The 21957-nt window shown below is 43.8% G+C and overlaps 1 protein-coding gene across 7 annotated transcripts in view; it reads right to left on the reverse strand.

Moving 5' to 3' along the window:
- szt2 (SZT2 subunit of KICSTOR complex) overlaps window positions 1-21957 on the reverse strand; it is a 127468-nt gene that overhangs the window by 11401 nt on the left and 94110 nt on the right. For 6 of the 7 annotated variants that reach the window (XM_042057768.1, XM_042057763.1, XM_042057765.1 and 3 more), the window contains 4 exons: window positions 14935-15000; window positions 8947-9160; window positions 7660-7843; window positions 4109-4231 (listed from right to left, as the gene is read on the reverse strand). In XM_042057768.1, coding sequence (XP_041913702.1) covers window positions 4109-4231; window positions 7660-7843; window positions 8947-9160; window positions 14935-15000 — 587 coding nt within the window. The remainder of the gene's footprint in view (window positions 1-4108; window positions 4232-7659; window positions 7844-8946; window positions 9161-14934; window positions 15001-21957) is intronic. The other variant, XM_042057767.1, reaches the window with a different exon arrangement.

A 21957-nucleotide genomic window follows, 5' to 3' on the forward strand; every position in this document is an offset into this window, starting at 1 on the left:
CCTCACTGCTCCCCGAGCGCCGCTGTTGATGCAGGCAGCTCACTGCGCCGGGATTAGTGTGTGCTTCACCTCACTGTGTGTTCACTGTGTGCTGAGTGTGTTTCACTAATTCACAGATTGGGTTAAATGCAGAGACCAAATTTCCCTCACGGGATCAAAAGAGTATATATACTTATACTTATACAATGATGCCCAATGGGGCAGGTCTCTCTATCTTTTCCACCAAAAATCTCAATGTAGCCCCTTGTTTTAGTGTTACCGTTTACTTTGAGAAGTTCACCAGGGTCCATTGTCTGAAAAACACCCAAAACTAATACATTTCTATAGCTATTGTCCACATTGTGGATGGTGTTTTGGTGGTTGAAATTTGGACTCCATCTCAAAATGGATTACTTGTTCATCTTGGATGCTGATCATGGATCACTCTTCTCCAAACATGCGCAACTTAGCTTAACCTTTATAAGGGCACAGCTGGACAAAGAATTTAGCTTTCGCTGGATTTCTTTTTGACCCAGGGACATGGCCTGAGATTGGCATAAAAAAAAGCATTAAATTCCAATGACACCATGTCCATTTCAATTGTGGGGGTTAGAAAAGTATTCTTTTGGGATGTTTTTCAACCAGAGGGACCTGGTGACCTTCTCAAAGTAAACGGTACACTAAAGCAAGAGGCTACACTGAGATTTAGGAGGAAAATATCAGGCAGTGTGCAAGGAGACCTGCCCCAATAGGCATCATTGGACCATTAAACTATACAATGATCCAAAACATACAGTTAAACAAGGCAAGGAATGGTTAACAGAGAACAATGTCAACATTTTAGAGTGGCCCAGCCAGAGTCCAGACCTCAATTAGTCAAAAAAGTGAGCACAAGGCCAAAGTGATGGCAAATTCCTGCCTCAAAACCCAGATTGCTGCTAAAAAGGTATGGTCTAAAATCATTGTGGAGACATGGAGAGGCTTGGTAGGTACTATAAGAACCATTTCGAGAGCTTTGATGTTAAATAAAGATGTGTCCATTGATTATTTAAAAAGGGTATGAATAATTTTGGACATGCCATTTTTCATAAAAAGAAATCAACATTACATCAATATTTGCCAGGGGTATGAATAATTTTGTTCTTAACTGTGCATACAAGTCAACACACACACACACACGAGACATCATATGTAAAAGCACATATTGAGAGCCACACACACGCAAGCATAGACATAGGAGTATGTAAAAGAACACTGTATACAAACACATATACATACAATTCAATACACACACACACAAATGAAGATCCAGCCATACGATACAAAGACTGACGTATGACGTCCAAAACACAGAGATATGAATTAGCACTATCCTGGACATTGGACCCAAAATGGCCGCCTGCACTACTCCACTTGCACACTTGCACACTTGTACACTTTACAACTTGGTGTTGTTGTCCTGAAAACACAACACTTCTGCTGCTCTTACATAACTTGCACCACTATGCCACTTTCTTTCTTACTTAGGTCAAACAGAACTACCCAAGCCTTTTATTGGCCTGACTTTGCACTAGTATTTTATTGACTGTCTATGCACAATTTCAACCAAATTTTGCTGCTCTTATTTTTTCATTATTATATGTGCCCTCTTATTTACTTATTTACTTACTTTTTTGTTTACTTGAATGTTATGTTTGTCTGTGGACCTAAATTGGCAAAATATGTCTTGTCTTCACCGTGGGATAGTGAGAAACGTAATTTCGATCTCTTTGTATGTCTGGAACATGTGAAGAAATTGACAATAAAGCTGACTTTGACTTTGACTTAGCAGCCATTCACACATAGTTAGAATATGAATACATACATACGTGAAAAATGCATATGAACACAGACACACACACAAATGAAGATTTGTCAAGTGAAAAATGCATATGAACACAGACATATGGCAAGCCGATTGAGCATTTAGTCTGATATCTTGATATCAGGCATAATTGTCATGTACATGTAAGCCATTTTTGTCAACTGCTGGCCAAAGGTACTCTAGCTAGTAAACTAGTGTTTGTGTTTTTAGGTGTAACTAGTTAACTAGTGAACAAAATATGCATGCCACTAGTTAACTAGTAAGGCCCACAACACCCTCACTAGTAAATTAGTGGGTATTTTGGCCTTTACATGTTAACAAGTGACCATTTTGGCATCTCACTAGTTAACTAGTGGGGCTGAAATTGCCATCACTAGTTCACTAGTGGGTGTTTTGGTGCACACTAGTAAACTATTGACACTTTTTAGACCTCACTAGTTAACTAGTGGGCATTTGTGTCTTCACTAGTTAACTAGTGAGCAGTTCTGCCTTCACTAGTTTACATGTAAGTGTCACATTGAAGCCACTAGTTTACTAGTTAAAGTTCCTTTGGCCAGCATGTTAACTTGTGTGCCACATGCAAATGTTGTGGGTGGGATTTTGTGAAATTCTGCGCTGTGATTGGTTGTCATGTTCTATTTGGACATAGGGAGCCAATAGAAAGCCTCAATTTCCAGAGTTCTCCGCCTCCTAATTTTAATTCTGCGCCACTAGCTAGTGTGAATTTAGGCTTCAACTAGTTTACTAGTATACATTTATGACCTCACTAGTTAACTAGTTTGGACAAAGGATGCATCAACTAGTTAACTAGTGAGCCTGCTGCCATCACCTAGCTAGCTAGTAAGCTATTTATGGTTCACTAGTTAACTAGTGACATTGACCTACTCCAACTAGTTAACTAGTGAGAAGGTTTGCCTTCACTAGTAAACATGTGCACATTTTTTACATTTTTGAGACCCAAAAAGCCTTCAATTAGCTGACTGGTATGCATTTTGGCCTTTACTAGTTAACTAGTGGACATTTCTGGCTCTCACTAGTTAACTAGTGAAGCTAATATGTGTTCACTTGTTAACTAGTGGGCATTTATGCTGTCACTAGTTAACTAGTGTGCACAAACATGGCTCACTAGTTAACTAGTTGACAAAAATGGCTTGCATGTTGGCCTGATATCAAGATATCAGAATAAATGCTCAAGCGGCTGGCCAAATTACATAGAAGTTAACAAGTGGGAATTTGACATTCAGTAGTCAGCTAGTAAACATTTTTGTACCTTACTAGTTGACTAGTAAAATATAGAAGTCTTTAAACTAGTTAACTAGTGCACATTTCAGTGTCCACTAGTTAACTAGTGAACATGCTGAGCATTCCTAGTTAACTAGTAAGATATGAAACATATGAACTAGTTAACTAGAGAGAATTTGGGCCTTACTAGTTAACTAGTGAGCATTTTGGCTGTCACTAGTTAACTAGTTCACACAGAAATGGCTCACTAGTTAACTAGTGGACAGAAATGGTTTGCATGTACATGACAATTATGCCTGATATCAAGATATCTGAATAAATGCTCAATCGGCTTGCCATACAGACACACACACACACACACACACACACACACACAGACACACACACACACATATATATAGAAACATGCCACACACATTGCGAAACTATTACAGACAGTGATGCATATCATGAGTATTTCTGCAATGCATTTGTATAGATGAAAAACGTGAATGCACTAATGCAGCCCCACTAACACAGCCTGTGACTGCATGACATGGCCATTGACTACCTCCTCGAACACAGTGGAACACAGGAGGCTGCTGTGCATAACATGCACATGTCTACTTTTCTACTGTATTTGTTATTTGTTCTTGTGAAACACACACACACACACACACACACACACACACACACACACACAGACAAACACGAACACACGAACACACACACACACACACACACACACACACACACACAGACAAACACGAACACACGAACACACACACACACACACACACACAGACAAACACACACACACAAGAACTGTTGCAGACTACAGAGTATAAAAAAAAGCATTTCCACTGTGTAACTCTCTCCCCCCCCCCCCCCCCCCTCATGACAAAGGTGTCACTGGCAGCAGCTGAGAAGCGCTGCTCTCACATCACCTCCTGCCTCACCTCAGCACACACACACACACACACACACACACACACACACACACACACACACACACACACACACACACATACACTCCTGTCTCACCTGAGCAGGTGCCTCTCCCCCTCTGACTGCTCCTCAAACGGCGCCGCGTTGTGACACACCAGCAGGGACACGTCAAAGTCGTCATGGTGACGCAGGCCGTCAAGGTCCTTAAACGTCCCTGAGCTGAAGGAGACAGACGTGTGGAAGGGGGGGGGGGGGGGGGGGGGGGGGGGGTGAGGAAATGATACAGATACAGCGGCTACTCACTATCGTAGCACCTCCAATTACCACCACTTTCGTTCAGAAATTCTAAAACAATGATGTTTTTTAATACTTAAAAATAACATTTGATAAATGAACCTTACATTTTTCAGTAGCCATAGGTGTGTAGATTTGAACCAAATCTGGTTTGGTCCTTAACGGGGCTTTTACTGCCTGAAATATCCGATTTTGTTTACCACGCACTGAGGTTAGTGCTGGCCTGGTGGGTCGCCTATCTACGCCATTTCAATGGCACATTGAAACGGTTAGACGGATTTGAGCACACAGCCTTACAACACTGTTTACAGCTCTTCGAGTCACGATAAAATTACATTTTTGGTACATAGCTAATTTAGATACACCTGTGGTGTGGGTGCTTGCGTTTCTTTAGGAATCCGCCGTCTTGGTTTGTATAGAAATGGATATTAAGTGACCCGTACACGCAAGACGGCGGAAATACGGGACCGGTGGTATTAGGGGGAGTTCCGATATTCATTTCATGCAGCAGAGAAGAAAAAGTGCTAAAACAGCCCTGCACACACTAGCCTACTCGAGTCCATCCAACTTGTGCTGTGGACTACGTGTGGAGGACGAGGAAGAAAAAGATCACGCAGGATACGAGCGCATGTGTGTGTTGTGTGTGTGTGTTAGGTGAATGGACATATGCTATGTGAATGGAGCACAACTGTAGTAGTCCGCCTTTAATAATGACAAGGATATTTGTCTGTAGTCACCATAAGGACCAAGTACACTTACTACAACAAAAACTGCCTTTACCTTTTACTACACTGCCCATTTAGCTGACACTTGTTTAACCCAACGTACAGGTAAGGTCTACCTTTTATCAATATGTCGGAGCCCTGGAAAACAACCCCATTTGTCCATGGGAGCAACATGTACATTAATCACAGACGAGTACACGGAATACTTTATCAACATGCCGATTCAGGAGATAACTTCCTGTAACGGACTTCAGGTCACTTCCTGTAGGCCTGAATGTCCAGAGGACTGGGTGGAATTGGCCCGAACGTAGGGCATATCCTCGGTCATCAGACGAAATCAAATCATATCAAGTGACGTGGCACTGGAATGGACAAATCAACTCCTCACTGCCAAAGTCTGAAACTATCTAGAGTGTCCATATTACTGTTTTTTATGATGAATGATGAATTTACTGAGGAATGAATGCATGTGCAGTATTTGCAGGTGTTTAGTTCTGATCTTTCTCCAGCGGTGTTGAGAATGCCGCCTAGTGTCCACTACTGATGGTGTCGCCTCTATCCTACAATTTTTGACAGTCCTGGACGTCGTCTGTCTCCTACACTTTTTGACAGTCCAGTCCTGGACATTTTTTTCATGCCTGCACTGCTGCATCTGCTGTCAGGTCTCTGGTCCAAACGGAGCTTTTGCAAATAAGGACTCTCTCTCTCCGTAATGCTGACACAGAGCCTCTGCAGAACACGCTGACGACTGCCAAGCCTCCAGAGTTAACTGATTAAAACATTCTCTGCCTGCTTTCAGTTGCTTTGGATTATGAACAGGGATATTTCTCTGTGGGTGAATATGTTTGTATGTATAAAGCTTTGCTGTACATTAGGCAAACGTATATCTGCACTATATATGTAAATATGAGAGTACATAGATATTTTACTTCTCTTTGACATGTATAACTGTAGGTTTTTTTTTTTACAATCCCCTCAATATATAGGAAATACCAAGAAAAACCTTCATTATTATCTATTAACTCAACTAAGAAGCATGTAGTTGTGAATGATTTAGGCTGGTAATGACTTAAGTTAGAATTGCATACTTTCCATGAACGTAGATTAATTCTTAGAAACACCTGCATTACCCCTTAATGAATGACTAAAATTAATTCATGTTTGTTTCCATGTAATAATTGTGGTATAGCTGAGCTTTTTCTTAGTAATTCACATGGTGATTATCTGTATTTACCTTCATGTTACTACGGTAACTACACAATAATACACTATAATTTATTTACTAGGTAAATACTTAGTAATTAGGGCACTGTTAAAGCAAGGGTTACTGAATTGGTATATACACAGAAAGACATACATACATACATACATACATACATACATACATACATACATGTATGGTCGTTTGCATGGATGTGTGTTTGCATTAGTGTGTGTATTTGTATGCAAATGTGAATGTGTGAATGCGTGTGTTTGTGTGCGTGTGTGTGCGTATGTGTGTGTGCATGCGTGCATGTGTGTGCATTAGAGTGCGGTTCGGGCCGCACATTTCTGTCTGAACCCGGCCCGCGTCCGACAGAGTTACGTCTGAACCCGACCCGAACCCGACAGGCATTTTCATTTTCATGTCCGAACCCGACCCATGTCCGAACCCGACCCAAGCCCGACGCAGATGATGCCTCAGTTATTCCCATGCTAGTGATTAAACGTTCACGTCTTTTTAGCCCATTAAACGGACCAAACAACAAATGGAATTGTCTACAGAATCAGTTGAGCGTGCACGCACGCAGGTCACACACAGCGCACATAACACAAGAGGCCAAAGCAAGCATAGCCTATTGAAATAGAATTCTAGTCTTACCATTGACGAAAAGTCTTGAAATGAACTGCAACAGTCTTTTAAACTACAGTGCCTCTGTCACTGATCCATATGCAGCATCGACGTTAATTGGGGCAACTCGAGGAAATCCTCATCCAGTTGAATGAGACGACCTTATAGCCTACCAGTAGCCTATGTCTTTACCACAGTATGCAACGCAAATAATCTTAAAATCTCCTGATAGGCTAACAACTTTTTTTTAACGTCACCCAAGACATGGCACCTGAAGCGCACATGGTTGTCACGGCTACATAAACAAATCTTGCACACAGGAAGAAAGCTGTTAGGTCTTTTTTACATTTTACTTTCTTCTCAAAAAACAAACGTTTGCATCATGTAAAGCAGACCTGTTGGTTACCCAACATAATAAGCAATTTTAAATGTAAAGCTTCCAATGCATATCACCCCCATGTGTCCGAACCCGAACCGAACCCGACTATAATTTCTAAATATTTGTCTGAACCCGACCCGTCGGGCTCAGGTCGGATAGCCACACTCTAGTGTGTGTGTGTGTGTCACCTGTTCCAGAGGGCCACCAGGGCGTACTCATGCAGGTCTGCACTGGGTGTATGTGTGCATGCGTGTGTGTGTGTGTGTGTGCGCGTGTGTGTGCGTGCGTGTGTGTGACCTGTTCCAGAGGGCCACCAGGGCGTACTGGTGCAGGTCAGCGCTGGGTGTGGGTGTGGGTGTGTGTGTGTGTGTGCATGCGTGTGTGTGCATGCGTGTGTGTGTGCACGCGTGTGCGTCACCTGTTCCACAGGGCCACCAGGGCGTACTCGTGCAGGTCAGCGCTGGGTGCCCCCTTCTTGCTCTCGGGGGCGGGCGGGGCTTTGGACATGCGCAGGGGCTTCATGCCGTAGGTGCCAGCGTGGTCCGTGATGTAGTTATACAGCTGGTGAGCTGTGGTCATCCCTGTGGAGATGGAGAAGCTCCCTGCACACACACACACACACACACACACAAAAAAGAAAAAAAAAACAGTTCAGTGTCTCACACGGAAACATTTGCATAAGGGGGAAAAATATACTTCAGTGTTTACTGGAAGATGATGCCAAACAACACACACACACACACACACACACACACACACACACAGTAAGTAAGGTGAGTTTGGCAGAACATCCCAAGCATTTTCACATTTATTGCACTTGAGAACTCATCCATGTAGCGCTGTTGCGGAGCCAAGAAGTGGATTTGTCCCATCTGAGAAAGGGTGTGTGAAGAGCCGACGGCCTCTGTGCCAATGAGCACAGTTTATCTGTTTACCCGCCTTCAGGCACACTCACGGCCAACACACACACACACACACACACACACACACACACACAAACACACACACACTCACATACAGACACACACACACTCTCTCATACAGACACACACACACACACACACACACACAAACACACTCTCTCACATACAGTACACAAATACCTTGAGGGCTTTGTGCCGACTCAGCTATGAGGGTTGGTGGAATCCTTTCATGCCAGGGAATGAGCCAGGCTTTTAGGCCATGGTCTCTGTGCTTTATAGCCAGCATGCTGCAGTGTGTGTTGGCTCTTTCGAGGCACTCGCCGCCCTGGCCATCACCAAGGCTGGACACCACTGCTGGGCTAACCCTGAGACCCCACTATTACATCTCATTTCATTCCGCAGGTCACCAGGGCATACTCATACATTAGAGTGCCAATCTGTCTCCTATTGGGGATTCTATTGATTTTGTGTGTGTGTGTGTGTGTGTTTGTCTTATATTGGGGATTGAATCGAAAAATATTTTTCTTTTGCTTGAGAAAACTAAAAAAACTTCATAACAACAAAAAAACAACAACAAAATGCTTTTAAGAGACGTTTATGCTGTATAGTGGACTGTGAGAGCAATTGTTTTTTTTTTTTCACCCAAGAGGCCCATCAACACACATTTAGACGACTAAACCTTAAGAAATGAAAAGATTGATTTTTGACCTGCAGATGATACCTCTCGGTTCACCTGGCGAAGCGTGCCCCCCCCCCCCCCCCCCCCCCCCCGGGACACCTACCCTGGAAGACGTGGTTGCGTCCGAACTTGGGGATGTCCGGGTGGTGTCGGATGAAGTCCTCCAGGAAGCAGGTGAGCTGGTAGCCCTGGCGCAGGGTCATGTGCGAGCCCAGCAGGTACTGGTGCACCACACGCAGATGGAAGTCGTAGCTGAAGGAGTGCACGTGCATCAGGTCCCGCACCTTATCACACTCCTCCGTGAAGAGCATGGAGAGCTGGAGGAGAGGAGGAAACACACACACACACACACACACAGTGTCAGACACACACACGCACACACACACACACACACACACACACACACACACACAACCAAACACACACACACATACATACACAGGCAGGCAGACACACAATCCGACACACACACCCAAACACACACACACACACACAATATTAGAGTTTAAAAGCCACTGGTCATTCAGCACCCTGACAAGCTCCTCTCCTACAGATAAAGGCCTGAAGAAATGACCCGGCTCTCCAATCCGTTTCATTTCCCAACCCGACAAGGCTATGAAGCAGTCCAATCCCCCTAAAGGGCCAGCCGTGGTGGAAATGACCCCGACACGGTCACGCAGGCCCGGCAGCGACGCGACCCAAAACCCCCCTCAGCCTTGTCAGCTGCTGTAAAGCCAACTTGAGAAGGACTCTTTTCCCAGCCTTTGATGGAGAAAATGCCCCACCACTGTATCCCCTCTACTGCACTAACCCCCCCCCCCCCCCCCATACCGCATCCCACTGCCACAAATCCCAATCTTCAGCTTTCCACAATCCTTTTACGTCAATGGAGTTCACTTTAAGTACCGTATTTTACCGGACTATAAGTCACTCCTGAGTATAAGTCGCATCAGTCAAAAAATGCGTCATGAGCAGGAAAAAAACATATATAAGTCGCACCGGACTATAAGTCGCATTTATTTAGAAATGTATTTCACAAAATCCAAAACCAAAAACAGAGACTATAACTGGATTATTGAGGCCAAAAAGATTAATGAAGATGAAGGAGTGAAGGCAGCCAAGAGGAGGGCAGGAAGGTAATTGCAAAGCAAAAGATTCACTGAAAGAAAATGCCATGAGGTGCACCAAAATGTTACTAAAATGTGGAGAATACAATGCAATCAAGCATTTTGGGCGATGTGGAGTCACAAGCTGGCAGCAGATTAAATGCTCATGAGAGAGAAAAAGATGCAGTTTTAGACGTGACCGAAACGATAGGCCTATGACCGAAACGATAGGCCTATGGGCCCGATGGTAATTGTAAAGCAATTTACAAAAGATTCACAGAACAAAAATGCTGATGTGGTACATGAAAATGTAGCTAAAAATGTGGAGAATGCAATGTAATCAAGCATTTTGGACGATGTGGAGATACAAGCTGGCAGCAGATTAAATGCTCCAGAGAGAAAAAGATGCGGGTTTAAAAGGACGTGCAGACCGAAGCTGCAGCAAGCAGGTGATATTTAAGAACAGACAGACTATGTAACTGTAGCCTACACATTGAGGCCAAAAATATTGAGAATTCTACAGGGAATGTTAATGAAGAAGGAGTGAATAGTGGCAAGAGGCAAGCCGAAGGCTGCTGACAAGGCCCGACGCTAAATGTAAAGCAATTTACAAAAAAAAAAAATCACTGAACTCAAATGCTGATGTGGTACATGAAAATTTAGCTAAAAATGTGGAGAATGCAATGCAATCAATCATTTTGTACGATATATTGGCACAGGACAATTGCTTGGCTGGCCACCTCCGAGAGAGCGAGAGAAAAAAAGATGCAAATTTAAAAGGGTCTAAATTCCAGCGCGGGATTGAGGGTATTGCGAATAAATTATTACTTAGTATTGAGCATAATAATAAAAGTCCCGCAAATCTAGCCATCATAATGCGAGAGATTCCCACACATTTTACCCTGTACCCTGTCTGACATTACTATAATAATGGAGCGGCCTGAGTGCGGGACTATTGACGGACCAACTCTGACTTCAACTGAACCCCATGCAGAGACACACACACGCACGCGCAGGACCACTTTGGGGGTGCCTCTCTTTCGTTGCTCTCTCTCTCTCTCTCTCTCTCTCAGCAGGATTTGTCACCGCTAAAGTCAAATTATAGCCTATAGGTGCTTCAACATCAACCGCTATCGACAAAGGAAAACAAACATTTAGCGATCAGGAACCGTCAGGAATTTTGCAAATACAGAAGCATGACCGCCTAGGCTATAAGGTAGAGAACATGGATGACTTCTCTATTTGACGTTCGATTGCGGACGTGAACAGACAGCTACAGACACGGAGCGCACATTAGGCCTACTTTCACTTTCTGTGCGTATTCATTACGTGAAAGATAATTAGTAGCAAAACAGCAATCAAATATTACATGGCAGTGCGTTTTGTTTTCAAATGTTTTCTTGCATGTCTAGATAACAGGTGAGGGATGTTTAGGAGACTCGTAAATCCTCAAATTTAGGCTGCGCAAAGCTTATTTGGCCATGGCTTATATTCGAGTCAGCTATAATATAGTCCTTTATTTCTTGCGTTTTATTGTGAGACATAGGCCTACTTTTCGTTTGGAGCGGCATGGGTAGGCTATCAAAAGCAGATGTTTAATTTGAGATTTAATTTACGTTAGGACTGTTGATTATATTGCTAAATATCGGGACTGATGACCACTGAAATCTGTGGGGTATTTAATGGCTTACTATTAAGGGAAATATAAGGGAAACCTTATTCTGTATAGCCAAAGAGGTCTAAGATAGCCTAAATGTAGTTATTTTTTAAATTATGCATGATTTACTTTTTTATAAAATTCATAGGCTGATGCCTGGCAGCAACAATTGTGTTTAAATGTAGGCTTCAGCCTCTAGCTCAGAAGGGTGCGGCATGCGACTAGCTTGAGAGCAATGAGAGCAACGTGTTGGAGACTCATGGTGTAAATGACTTTTCATTGGCAACAATACCAACCAACAATATAAAATATTAAGAGAGAGCTCTTTTATGAGTTAAATTGGAACAAAATTATACTGGCTTTTATTTGTCCAAATCTGAGGCCCGGCTATAAATAGAATCCCTGCCATTATTTGAGGATTTAGGTGCACGTGTGTTTCAGGCGTAGTGCAAGCACTAATCTCTGACTGAAAGTGCACAGGACTTGTGCATTTGAGAGCGCTCTCTCGCGGCTGTAGACGTAATGTTTCACGTAGGGTTCATGTCAGTTAATATAAATTAACATTTAAAAACATGTTCAATTATATTTTTTTTCATATATAAGTCGCACCTGACTATAAGTCGCAGGACCAGCCAAACTATAAAAAAAAGTGCGACTTATAGTCCGGAAAATACGGTAGTTACCAACCATCTACCCCCCCCCCCCCCCACACACACCCCTAAATCCACCCCCCACTCCCAACAAACACACATGCAGCACCTACCTACTTCCACCCCCCCCCCCCCCCCCCACACCTTGCCCCCTATTGTAGGGCCTCTTTGTAGGCATCAGGGGCATCAATCAGCTTCATAATTGGATCTTATTTAATTAAGTCCAACATACAAGCGTGACTTCCAAAAGCATTAATAGCAAATGCAAATGATTGCACCGAGAGGCTGAGCCAGAGAGTCATTACTGCACAATCAGGTGTGTGTGTGTGTGTGTGTGTCTGTGTGTGTGTGTGTGTGTGTGTGTGTGTCTGTGTGTGTGTGTGTGTGTGAGCGAGCTCTACACGCTATTACCGCAGATCTATGCTTTCATCTTGACCGCTTGTCTGGAACAAATGCAAATAGGTCTTATTAAATCAAAGAGTGTGCTTTTTTTTTATACATATATACAATATATATATATATATTTATTTACATGCTGTACATTGAAGGCCAGCTAACCCCACAACGCTTTGTGCTGTCCTTTGTCTTCCTTTTTAGGGAGAATACACACACTCTCACACTCTGGCTATTCCTTCACTGAACCTTTCATCAGTGTTTGCTTTTGAGTGAGAAGTTCAGTCTTCCAATCCAACATTCAGATCATCTGCTGGCAGCCAATTTACAAGTCGAATGGTTCATCCAAAGAGTGAGAAAGAGAGAGAGAGCGAGTGAGAGAGAGAGAGCGAGGGAGGGTAAAAGAGAGAAAAGGGGGGGGGCGAGAGGGAATTAGAGAGGAGTGGATGGAGAGATACAGAAAAAAATGAGGAAAGGGGGGAGACAGAGTGAGAGAGGGAAAGATAGACAGAGAAAGGGAGGGAAGAAAAGAGAGATTGTTTCCCTCTTTTGGGTGGTGGCTTTTGGAAGGCGGTTCTAAGCTGTGAGTAAGAATCTAATTTGGACTTGGGCAGCGCCGCTCCGTGAGGCTGGCTTGACCGCTGGTGTCGGCCCCCCTCGCCGCAGCGCTTGGGGAAAACCTGGAACCTAATTAAATCTGACCTCCGACCCGTGCCAGCGCGCGGTTGGCAGCGAACTACTCTGCTGCGGGAGCGCCGAAAAACGCAAACTTTGGATAACACGTCAGCGCACGGGGTTAACACCCGGCGAGCTAATTGTGCCCTTTTGCTGTGATGTGTCTGGTTGCTCGTGTCTGCAGCCAACACATTCCCAGAAGCTCTGCCCTGAGAAATAAACTAATGTTCTCTCTCAGAGAGCGTCTCCACATCACAGCGGAGCGTGGAGACCGATCTGGCCGTGCTCCCCGCACCACATGCGGGCCAGACCTGTCCCTGAACCGGCTGCCGTGTGGCTGGTCATTAGGCCCGAAACCAGGCCGATTTCCCCCATAAGCTTTTAACAAAGCGGCCTGATGTAGGAACACATGTTTCGCTGTATGAGTGTGAGTCAGCGTTGTCTTGCTACAGGCAAAGAGGGCCCCCACAGAAGGAATAAAGGAGCTGGAAGGCAGCTACCAAGGAGAGGAGGTGAGTGTGACTGTTAGTGTGTGTGTGTGTGTGTGTGTGTGTGTGTGTGTGTGTGTGTGTGTGTGTGTGTGTGTGTGTGTGTGTGTGTGTCTGTGTGTGTGCACTTCTGTGAAAGAGAATTTGTGGAGGTGTTAAAGACACCTTCAGCACTTACCAGAGATAGCATATGCAAAAATCATGAGTTTTTCACATCAAACATCATCACACATTCCAACCATCATCATCACATCCATATTTTCAATATAATCATTATCGTCATCATCATCATCATCATCATCACAGCCATTATCATCTATGTCAGGCTGAAGGCTACATCTACCACAGGCATTCAGAGACCCTCTTCATAAAGCTGTTTAGATTTTGGTCACTAGGTCCCAGCAAGGTTTGGAAAGCTTCCAAAAGCTCACAGACCTTTTTTGGCCCACAAGAGGGGAAAAAAGAGGAGGCGGAAAAACAGAGCACCAGGAGGAAGAAGCAAAGCCTCACATCACAGACGACGCAACGGAAGAGCCCCACAGGATGTGAGGTCGCCGAGGAAACAGACAGAGCGGAGCGACATCGCTCTTCAGAAAGACAGCATCAGAGCACCTTGTGGAGGATGAAGGGTAAAGACCGGCCTCCCAAGCACGATCCCCGACCCCGCAAACAGAGACCATGCCACCCCTCCCACCCCCTGCTTCCCAGAAGCAACAGGACAAAGGTCCACAGCGGGCTGAGGAGAAAGAGGGTCTGCTGATCGCACAGCAGACTCCATCGAACTGCGCTTGGCATGGATAGCTTGACATCTTAGATTCTCACAGGAGACAGAGGAAGCCATCTTAGATTCTGACAGGAGACAGAGGAAGCCATCTTAGATTCCCCACGGGAGCAATGCAAGTTGGGGTTTGGGGTGGGGTTGGGGTGGGGTTGGATTTGGGCAGCAAGCACAAGGAGGGTTGGTAGCAGACTTATGGTTTTCGGCAGGTGGAGAAGAAGGGGGGGGGGGGGGGGGGGGGGGGAGGAAGGATTGTGGGTGGGGGGGGGGGTCAGGGGAGTGAAGCCTGATTGGTGGGAGGCAACGCCAGGCCCCGCCCCCCCCCTGGACGTGCTGTAACATACCGCAGAGTCTGAGCCAGAGCTGGAGTCTGGGAAGGGCCGGCTACGCACTTTGGAGAGGAGGGAGCCCTGATGGAGAAAATAGATGAGATGGGACTGGGTACACACACACACACACACACACACACACACACACACACACATAGCCCCATGTGTGCATACATATATACAGGCAGTATATAGAAAGAATTGCATATTCGTTTTTTGGAGATATGCACAACACACACACACAGACACACATACACAAAACACACAATTGATCTCTTACACAGACAGAAACAGCGGTATAATAGACACACACACACACACACACACACACACACACACACACACACACACACACACACACACACACACACACACACACACACACACACAATCAGAATTGTGAAGTGAATTGAGATGAAAAGAGACTGGGCATCCAAGGGAAGGCTGCACAACCCGGAGAGAGACAGAGATCCTTGTCACAGGTCAATTACACATGAAAAGAGCAAGTGTGGGAACAGGCACACACACACACACACACACACACACACAAGGACACCTGGGAGCACACAATGGCTACGCTGCAGAGAGGTGAGGAGAGGTAACAGAGGAGTGTGTGTGTGTGTGTGTGTGCGTGTGCGTGTGCACGTATGTCTGGATGTGGGTGGGTGGGGGTGGCAGTAAAACGCGAGCACGGAAGGTCAGACTCTCAACCCGTGATTGGTTCATTTGTAATGAGCTTACGGCACTGCACCATTCAACTGAAGACAGAGAGAGAGAGAAAGAGAGAGAGAGGGGAAGATATAGACAGACAGACAGAGGTGAGAGAAAGAGAGGATTGTGAGGGAAGAAAGAAAGGTCAGAGTAATAAAGCCCTTTCACTCTCTCTCTCTCCATCGCTCTCTCTCTATCTCTATCTATCTCTCTCTCTCTCTCTCTCCATCTCTATCTATCTCTCTCTGTCCCTTTCTCTCTCCCTCCCCTTCTGACAATATTGGCAACTTGTTCACTCGTTCATTCACTCACCCACACACAAGTACACACACTCACTCCCTCAAACAAAACACTAATACTCAAATCAATCATTGGTGTGTGTGTGTGTGTGTGTGTGTGTGTGTGTGTGTGTGTGTGTGTGTGTGTGTGTGTGACTAGAGTAGGGCTGTATATCATCTGTAACGGCCATCAGTGTTGTGGTGGAGAAAGCTGGTGTGTCTATGCTTAAACATTTTGGAAAGCTCACGAAACTGTCCATCCTAGAGAGAGACAGAAAAAGAAAAACTATCCCCCCCCCCCCCTACACTCAGGATTTTAGTGTGTTTGTTAGTTTGGGTTTGTGGGTGCATGGATGTGTGTGTGTGTAGATGTGTTTATGTGAGTAAGTGATAGTCTATGTCAATAATTAGAGTGCATGAAAATGCAATCTACTGTTATCCCATTTCTTCTTCTTCTTCTTCTTCTTCTAACGCTTTTTCTGCGTTTAATGCAGCTTCAACCGTTTAATGTAGAAACTTCATTCAAACTGCGTTACGTAGGTCTTACTTAGGACAGGTGTGGAATGTATTTTTCATATTTGTAACTTTTATACTTTTTGAACTATTAATTAAAAACTATTACAATTTTCCCCATAGACTTAACATTGGTGATTATGGCATCACAATAGAGCACTTAGAATCTTATGCCAAGTGTTCCGGCCAGAGCCATATGGTTCCGGCCACCTCCAGCAACTGAGTGTCTCAGGCTTTAAGCATACAATCTGGCTCTCTTAAGACTACAGATCCTGTTCAACTGTTTCCTCTGCCCACAAATGTTTCAAAATAAAAGTCTCCACTACAATAATTCCCTATTAAATAATTTAACCATTTAAACTATCCAACTATTTAATTGTTCAACTATTCCAACTGTCAGTTATCATTAACTATGCCTCTAGCCTACTATATTAAACCACCACCTACCTAGCAACCATTGAAATTAAGCATCTATGTCAGTTTCCATAGCAACCAAGATGATTATACTAGCAAACCACTGTAGTAACTCTTTTATTTCTGATAGTAGCCACCATGGACACCCTAGCAACAACCTAGCAATGACTTCAAGTACCCAAGCAACAGCCTAGCAACCACATTCACAGTTAAAACCTAGCAACCAGCATAGCAACCACCATAACTACTCTAGCAACAGTCAGTTGTCATCAACTTTGACTCCCGTCAACTGTTTCCTCTCCCCACAACTGTTTCAAAATAAAAGTCTTCACTGCTATTATCCCCTATTAAATTATTTAACCATTTAAACTATCCAACATTTTAACTGTTCAACTATTCCAACTTTCAGTTGTCATCAACTATGACTCCCGTCAACTGTTTCCTCTGCCCAAAGCGGTTTCAAAATAAAAGTCCTCACTACAATAATTCCCTATGAAATATTTGAACCAATCCAACTGTCAGTTGTCATCAGCTATGACTCCCGCCAATTGTGTCCTCTGCCCACAACTGTTTTGGCAGCCTGGGCTTTTCAGTCAACTAGTGTGATCAACTCCCAATCTATATTCAACTGTCTACTTTTAAACTATCAACTTTTATTAAGCACTCGTAATTCCCTGGAATTACATTCTCTAGTTCTATGTTGATCTCATATGAGGTTGTGTGTGTGTGTGTGTGTTATGCCAGTATGAGGTTGTGTGTGTGTGTGTGTGTATAGAAGTCCTTCTGCTGCCAGAGTACCACTGCGGAGAGCTGTCCCTTCTCAGTATGCGGTGGGCGCAGAACAGCAGGACCAGCCTCCCTCTGCATCCCCTCTCTCCCTACATCAGTGCATCCCTCTCTCTCTCTCTCCCTACATCAGTGCATCCCTCTCTCTCCCTACATCAGTGCATCCCTCTCTCTCTCTCTCCCTACATCAGTGCATCCCTCTCTCTCCCTACATCAGTGCATCTCTCTCTCTCTCTCCCTACATCAGTGCATCTCTCTCTCTCTCTCCCTACATCAGTGCATCCCTCTCTCTCTCTCTCTCCATCAGTGCATCCCTCTCTCTTTCTCTCTCTCTCTCTCTCCCTACATCAGTGCATTCCTCTCCCTCCCTACATCAGTGCATCTCTCCATCCCTCTCTCTCCTAAGAGAGATGCACATACTTTAGACGGAACTATATACATATACATATACACATACTTTAGATGGGACTACTCTCTCTCTCTACCCCTCTCTCTCTATCCCCCCCCCCCCTCTCTCATTCTCCTGTCCTTCTCTCTCTCTCTCTACCCTTCTCTCTCTTTCTCTGGTTAACAAGTTCATGCCCTGCTCTTCCAGCTCTCAATCTATCCACCTCCACCCTATTTCCTGAGCCCAGCATGGAGCGGTCCAAATCACTGAGCACTGTCCACCAGTGGTCAAGGCCTTGGGTGAGGTAAATACAAGCCTCTGTGTGTAGTGGGGGAAGCAAAGGCCATTCTGACAACCCGAGGCTACTCTACTCTCTCCAGCAGAGGGAAAATTGGTGTTGCAGCGACATGCTCACATCATCACATAACACCCCCTGTTTTATTAACAGCAACGCTGATTGTAGAGAGGCATCAGAAGGCAAAAGGCCATGTCACGACATAGTCACACACACACACACACACACACACACACACACACACACAAACACACCAGGCTTGTGCAAAATTCCAGAATTGAATTGAAACTGGCTTTTAAATCCGAATTCAATTCTTGCATGTCAATTGAGGTAGCAAACAGGAAGCAGAATTGCAATTCGAATTGTGCACAACCCTGACACACACACACACACCAAAGCGGTACCTGAGTATTAGTGCTGCACCCCATAGCACAGAGTCATGTGGTGCAGCCGTGGGCGAGGCGGACTGGACGGAAAACTGACACTGACCGAGCCTGACAAGCACAACCTGTGGTTGGGCCACCGAGACGCCTAGAGTCACTGCCACCTGTGTATTGATGTGGTCTGAGGGGAAGATATGTGTGTGTGGGGGTTATTTGAGTGTGTGTGTGTGTGTGTGTGTGTGTGTGTGTGTGTGTGTGTGTGTGTATGTGGGTTCAATGTGAGTGCCGGCTTGATCTTTAAAGCTTTTGCCTCACGGCTCAAAACACACCAGAGGAGGCAGTCACCTCAGCAGTACACCATAGGCACAGACGGAAGCATTAAACACACCAACACAAACACACAGCATGATGGTAGTCATTGTCCCTTGTACATGTTACATGTCCCTTCAGCAAGCATGGCAAACATTGGCTAGAACACCAAGAATCAAGGAAAGGGAAAAAAAAAACACAAAAAAAAAAAAAAAAAAAAAAAAATAAAAATAACTACCCACAGCAGCTGTGGAAGAGAGACACCTTATGGGGTTTTCCCACGAAGAGAAGAGGGGGAGGTGAGACCAAGAGGACGAAGAGAGAGAAAAAAAACGGGAGGAAAAGGGGGAAAAAAAAAAAAGAGAAGCAGCATTGCCTCCCGGTGGGGGGCAACAGCTGGAGACGCGCAGCAAACATAGCAGTCATTTACAAATATTTACAGTTAATTACACAGCATTCACAGCCAACCTGGAAACACTTCAGCCTAAACGCCTCCCCTCAGACAGGCACAGAGAGAGAGAGAGAGAGAGAGAGAGAGAGAGAGAGAGAGAGAGAGAGAGAGCACCAGGGAGACGGAGAGAGAGGGGGGAGAGAGAGGGAATGAAGGAGAAAGAGAGAGAGATAGAAGTGAGATAGAAGAGGGAGAGAAAGCGCAGGAGAGAGGGAGGGAGATAGAGTGATAGATAAGAAAGAAGGACAAATAGAGAGAATGAGAGAGAGGGGGAAAGAGGGAGATGAAAGATGGAGGGAGGGAGTGGAACACCCACCAACGTAATAACTTCCCACCAACCTAATAACATAATAATTATTACGTTTGCAGGCAGTTATTACGTTAGTGGGAAGGTTAAAAACAGTTAATGTAATAACTTCCCAACCAAAGTAATAAATTACTGATTTAGTGAAATGATATTTGTTTTAATCAATTGTAAGGGTATAGTTGTCAACAACTGTCACCATCTAAACCAATCTTCATCTTACATAACTCTGTTAGATAAATGCATTGCTGTGGCAAAAAGTGTTAGTTCAATGTAATAACATTGTGTTTTAACCCTTGTAAGGTGTTTTTTGTTACGTAAGTGTCTTGTAAGCATATTTTTGTTACACAGCATATTTTCCCGGGTCTGGTGGACCCACCACATTTTTAGGCTGTTAAATTAATACAGCACAAACAATTTGTAAAAATACTTAACAGATGTTTACTTTAGCTTAATTACCAATGATATAGACATGATTTATGGTTCATATTTGCCATTTACCCCTGTGAAATCATTTTTATGATCATATGATCTTTTTCGTTTTTTGTGAGAAAATTAGAAAATTCTATTATAAAAAAGGTGAAAAAATAGAAACAAGATATTTTGTCATTATTGGTGCTTATTTGTTAGAACTTAATCAGAACAGGTAAGTGTGATTGAATTCAATTTTGTGACTTTGTGTGGAAAATAGCAGGAGCAGAAAGACCATATTCTCGCACACAGACATGTACACTAAGACACGCACACATACAGACACACACAGAGACGCACAGACACACACAGACACACACAGACACACACAGACACACACACAACGCAGGCCCAGTTAGGATGAGGACACAGTTAAGGTACATAGCACCTACAATTTTTACACTCGGGTCCAGTAGATCCGAACACCTCATGTGTAATAGTTATGTGAAGGGGGGGTGTACCATGTGCAGTCATTGAAAATAAGTTATCTTTTATGCTCTTCACAGAAAATGAGACAAGGCCAATGAGTATGACTTTGAAGAAATAATAAATAGCATGATTTTTCTTTTAGCAAACATTGAAAACGGTCCCACAGACCCAAACACCTTACAAGGGTTAAAGAGAAACTTGACTAGTTTGTGTAGTTCAGTTATTTGTAGGTTTCAGGAAACCTCTCAGCTCTACAGGGAAAATAAATGAAAAGTGGTCCTTCAGAAAAAAACTAATGTTGTGCTCTTTGTCTGCTATTTTACCGTTAATCAGTTTGAACCATGTACACTGTCAAAGAGATTTAATCTGACCCAATGTCCCCACACCTTCTTAAAATTCATTGACTTTTCAAGGATTTCCCTGGTCCAATTCCCTCAAATTCAAAGACCCAACAGTTTAAGACATGAATCAAGGTTAATTGTTAACAACAATTTTATGCTTTACAGAAACTCAGGAACAACATTTAAAAAAGAGAACGGAGTGTCTATTTACACCCCTGGTACGAATAGCCTTGGCCACACAGCTGAGCTATTCACACCCTATGACATAACAACAAAAAGACGTTGCTCACGTGCACAAAAAACATGGCGGACATTGATTTTTTCGTCAGCAGAAAGTGAAGAATTCTGAAAGGTTTCGGCACCAATATCTGTTCAAATTAACTTTTAGATTGAAAAGTTGTGTTTTATTTTCATAATCTTCATTCAGTACAACCTTCAGTTTGTTAGTCAACAGAAATTTTGTGAATATGACGCACAGGCCTATAAACTATAGGTTTATCTGCAAACACCCCTCTTGTTGTGGAAGTAGATAGTGCAGTGGTCAAAGACATGGGTTAGTACTAGGGGTGTAAAGATTAACCGATACATATCTGTATCCGTTTTTAACGTGTACTTAACCATCAACACATGGAAAATATAATGCTAAATGAAATAACTTGTGAACAAGCAATAACTTTCCAAGACAATATTAAACTATTAAGCCGAGCTAAATTCACAATCGCACTCAGTGCAGAGTCGTTTTGTTTCGCAAAGCAATTCAAAACGGCCAGCTGCGTGAATGTGAATTTGCGAGTAAACACTTGTTAACCTAACCTCAGCAAGTCTTTCATTTAACCCACCGAGGGCAAGAGAAAAGTATCCTAACAATATGATGTTTTACCTTGAGTTTATAGTCAGAGAGAGTGTAGCATGTGGCCCGTGTTTGTTAGCTAACATTTCTTTTTTTCCTTGGTCATATCGCTGCT

This window comes from Alosa sapidissima, chromosome 12 (assembly GCF_018492685.1).
Source record: "Alosa sapidissima isolate fAloSap1 chromosome 12, fAloSap1.pri, whole genome shotgun sequence".
NCBI classification, from domain to species: domain Eukaryota; kingdom Metazoa; phylum Chordata; class Actinopteri; order Clupeiformes; family Clupeidae; genus Alosa; species Alosa sapidissima.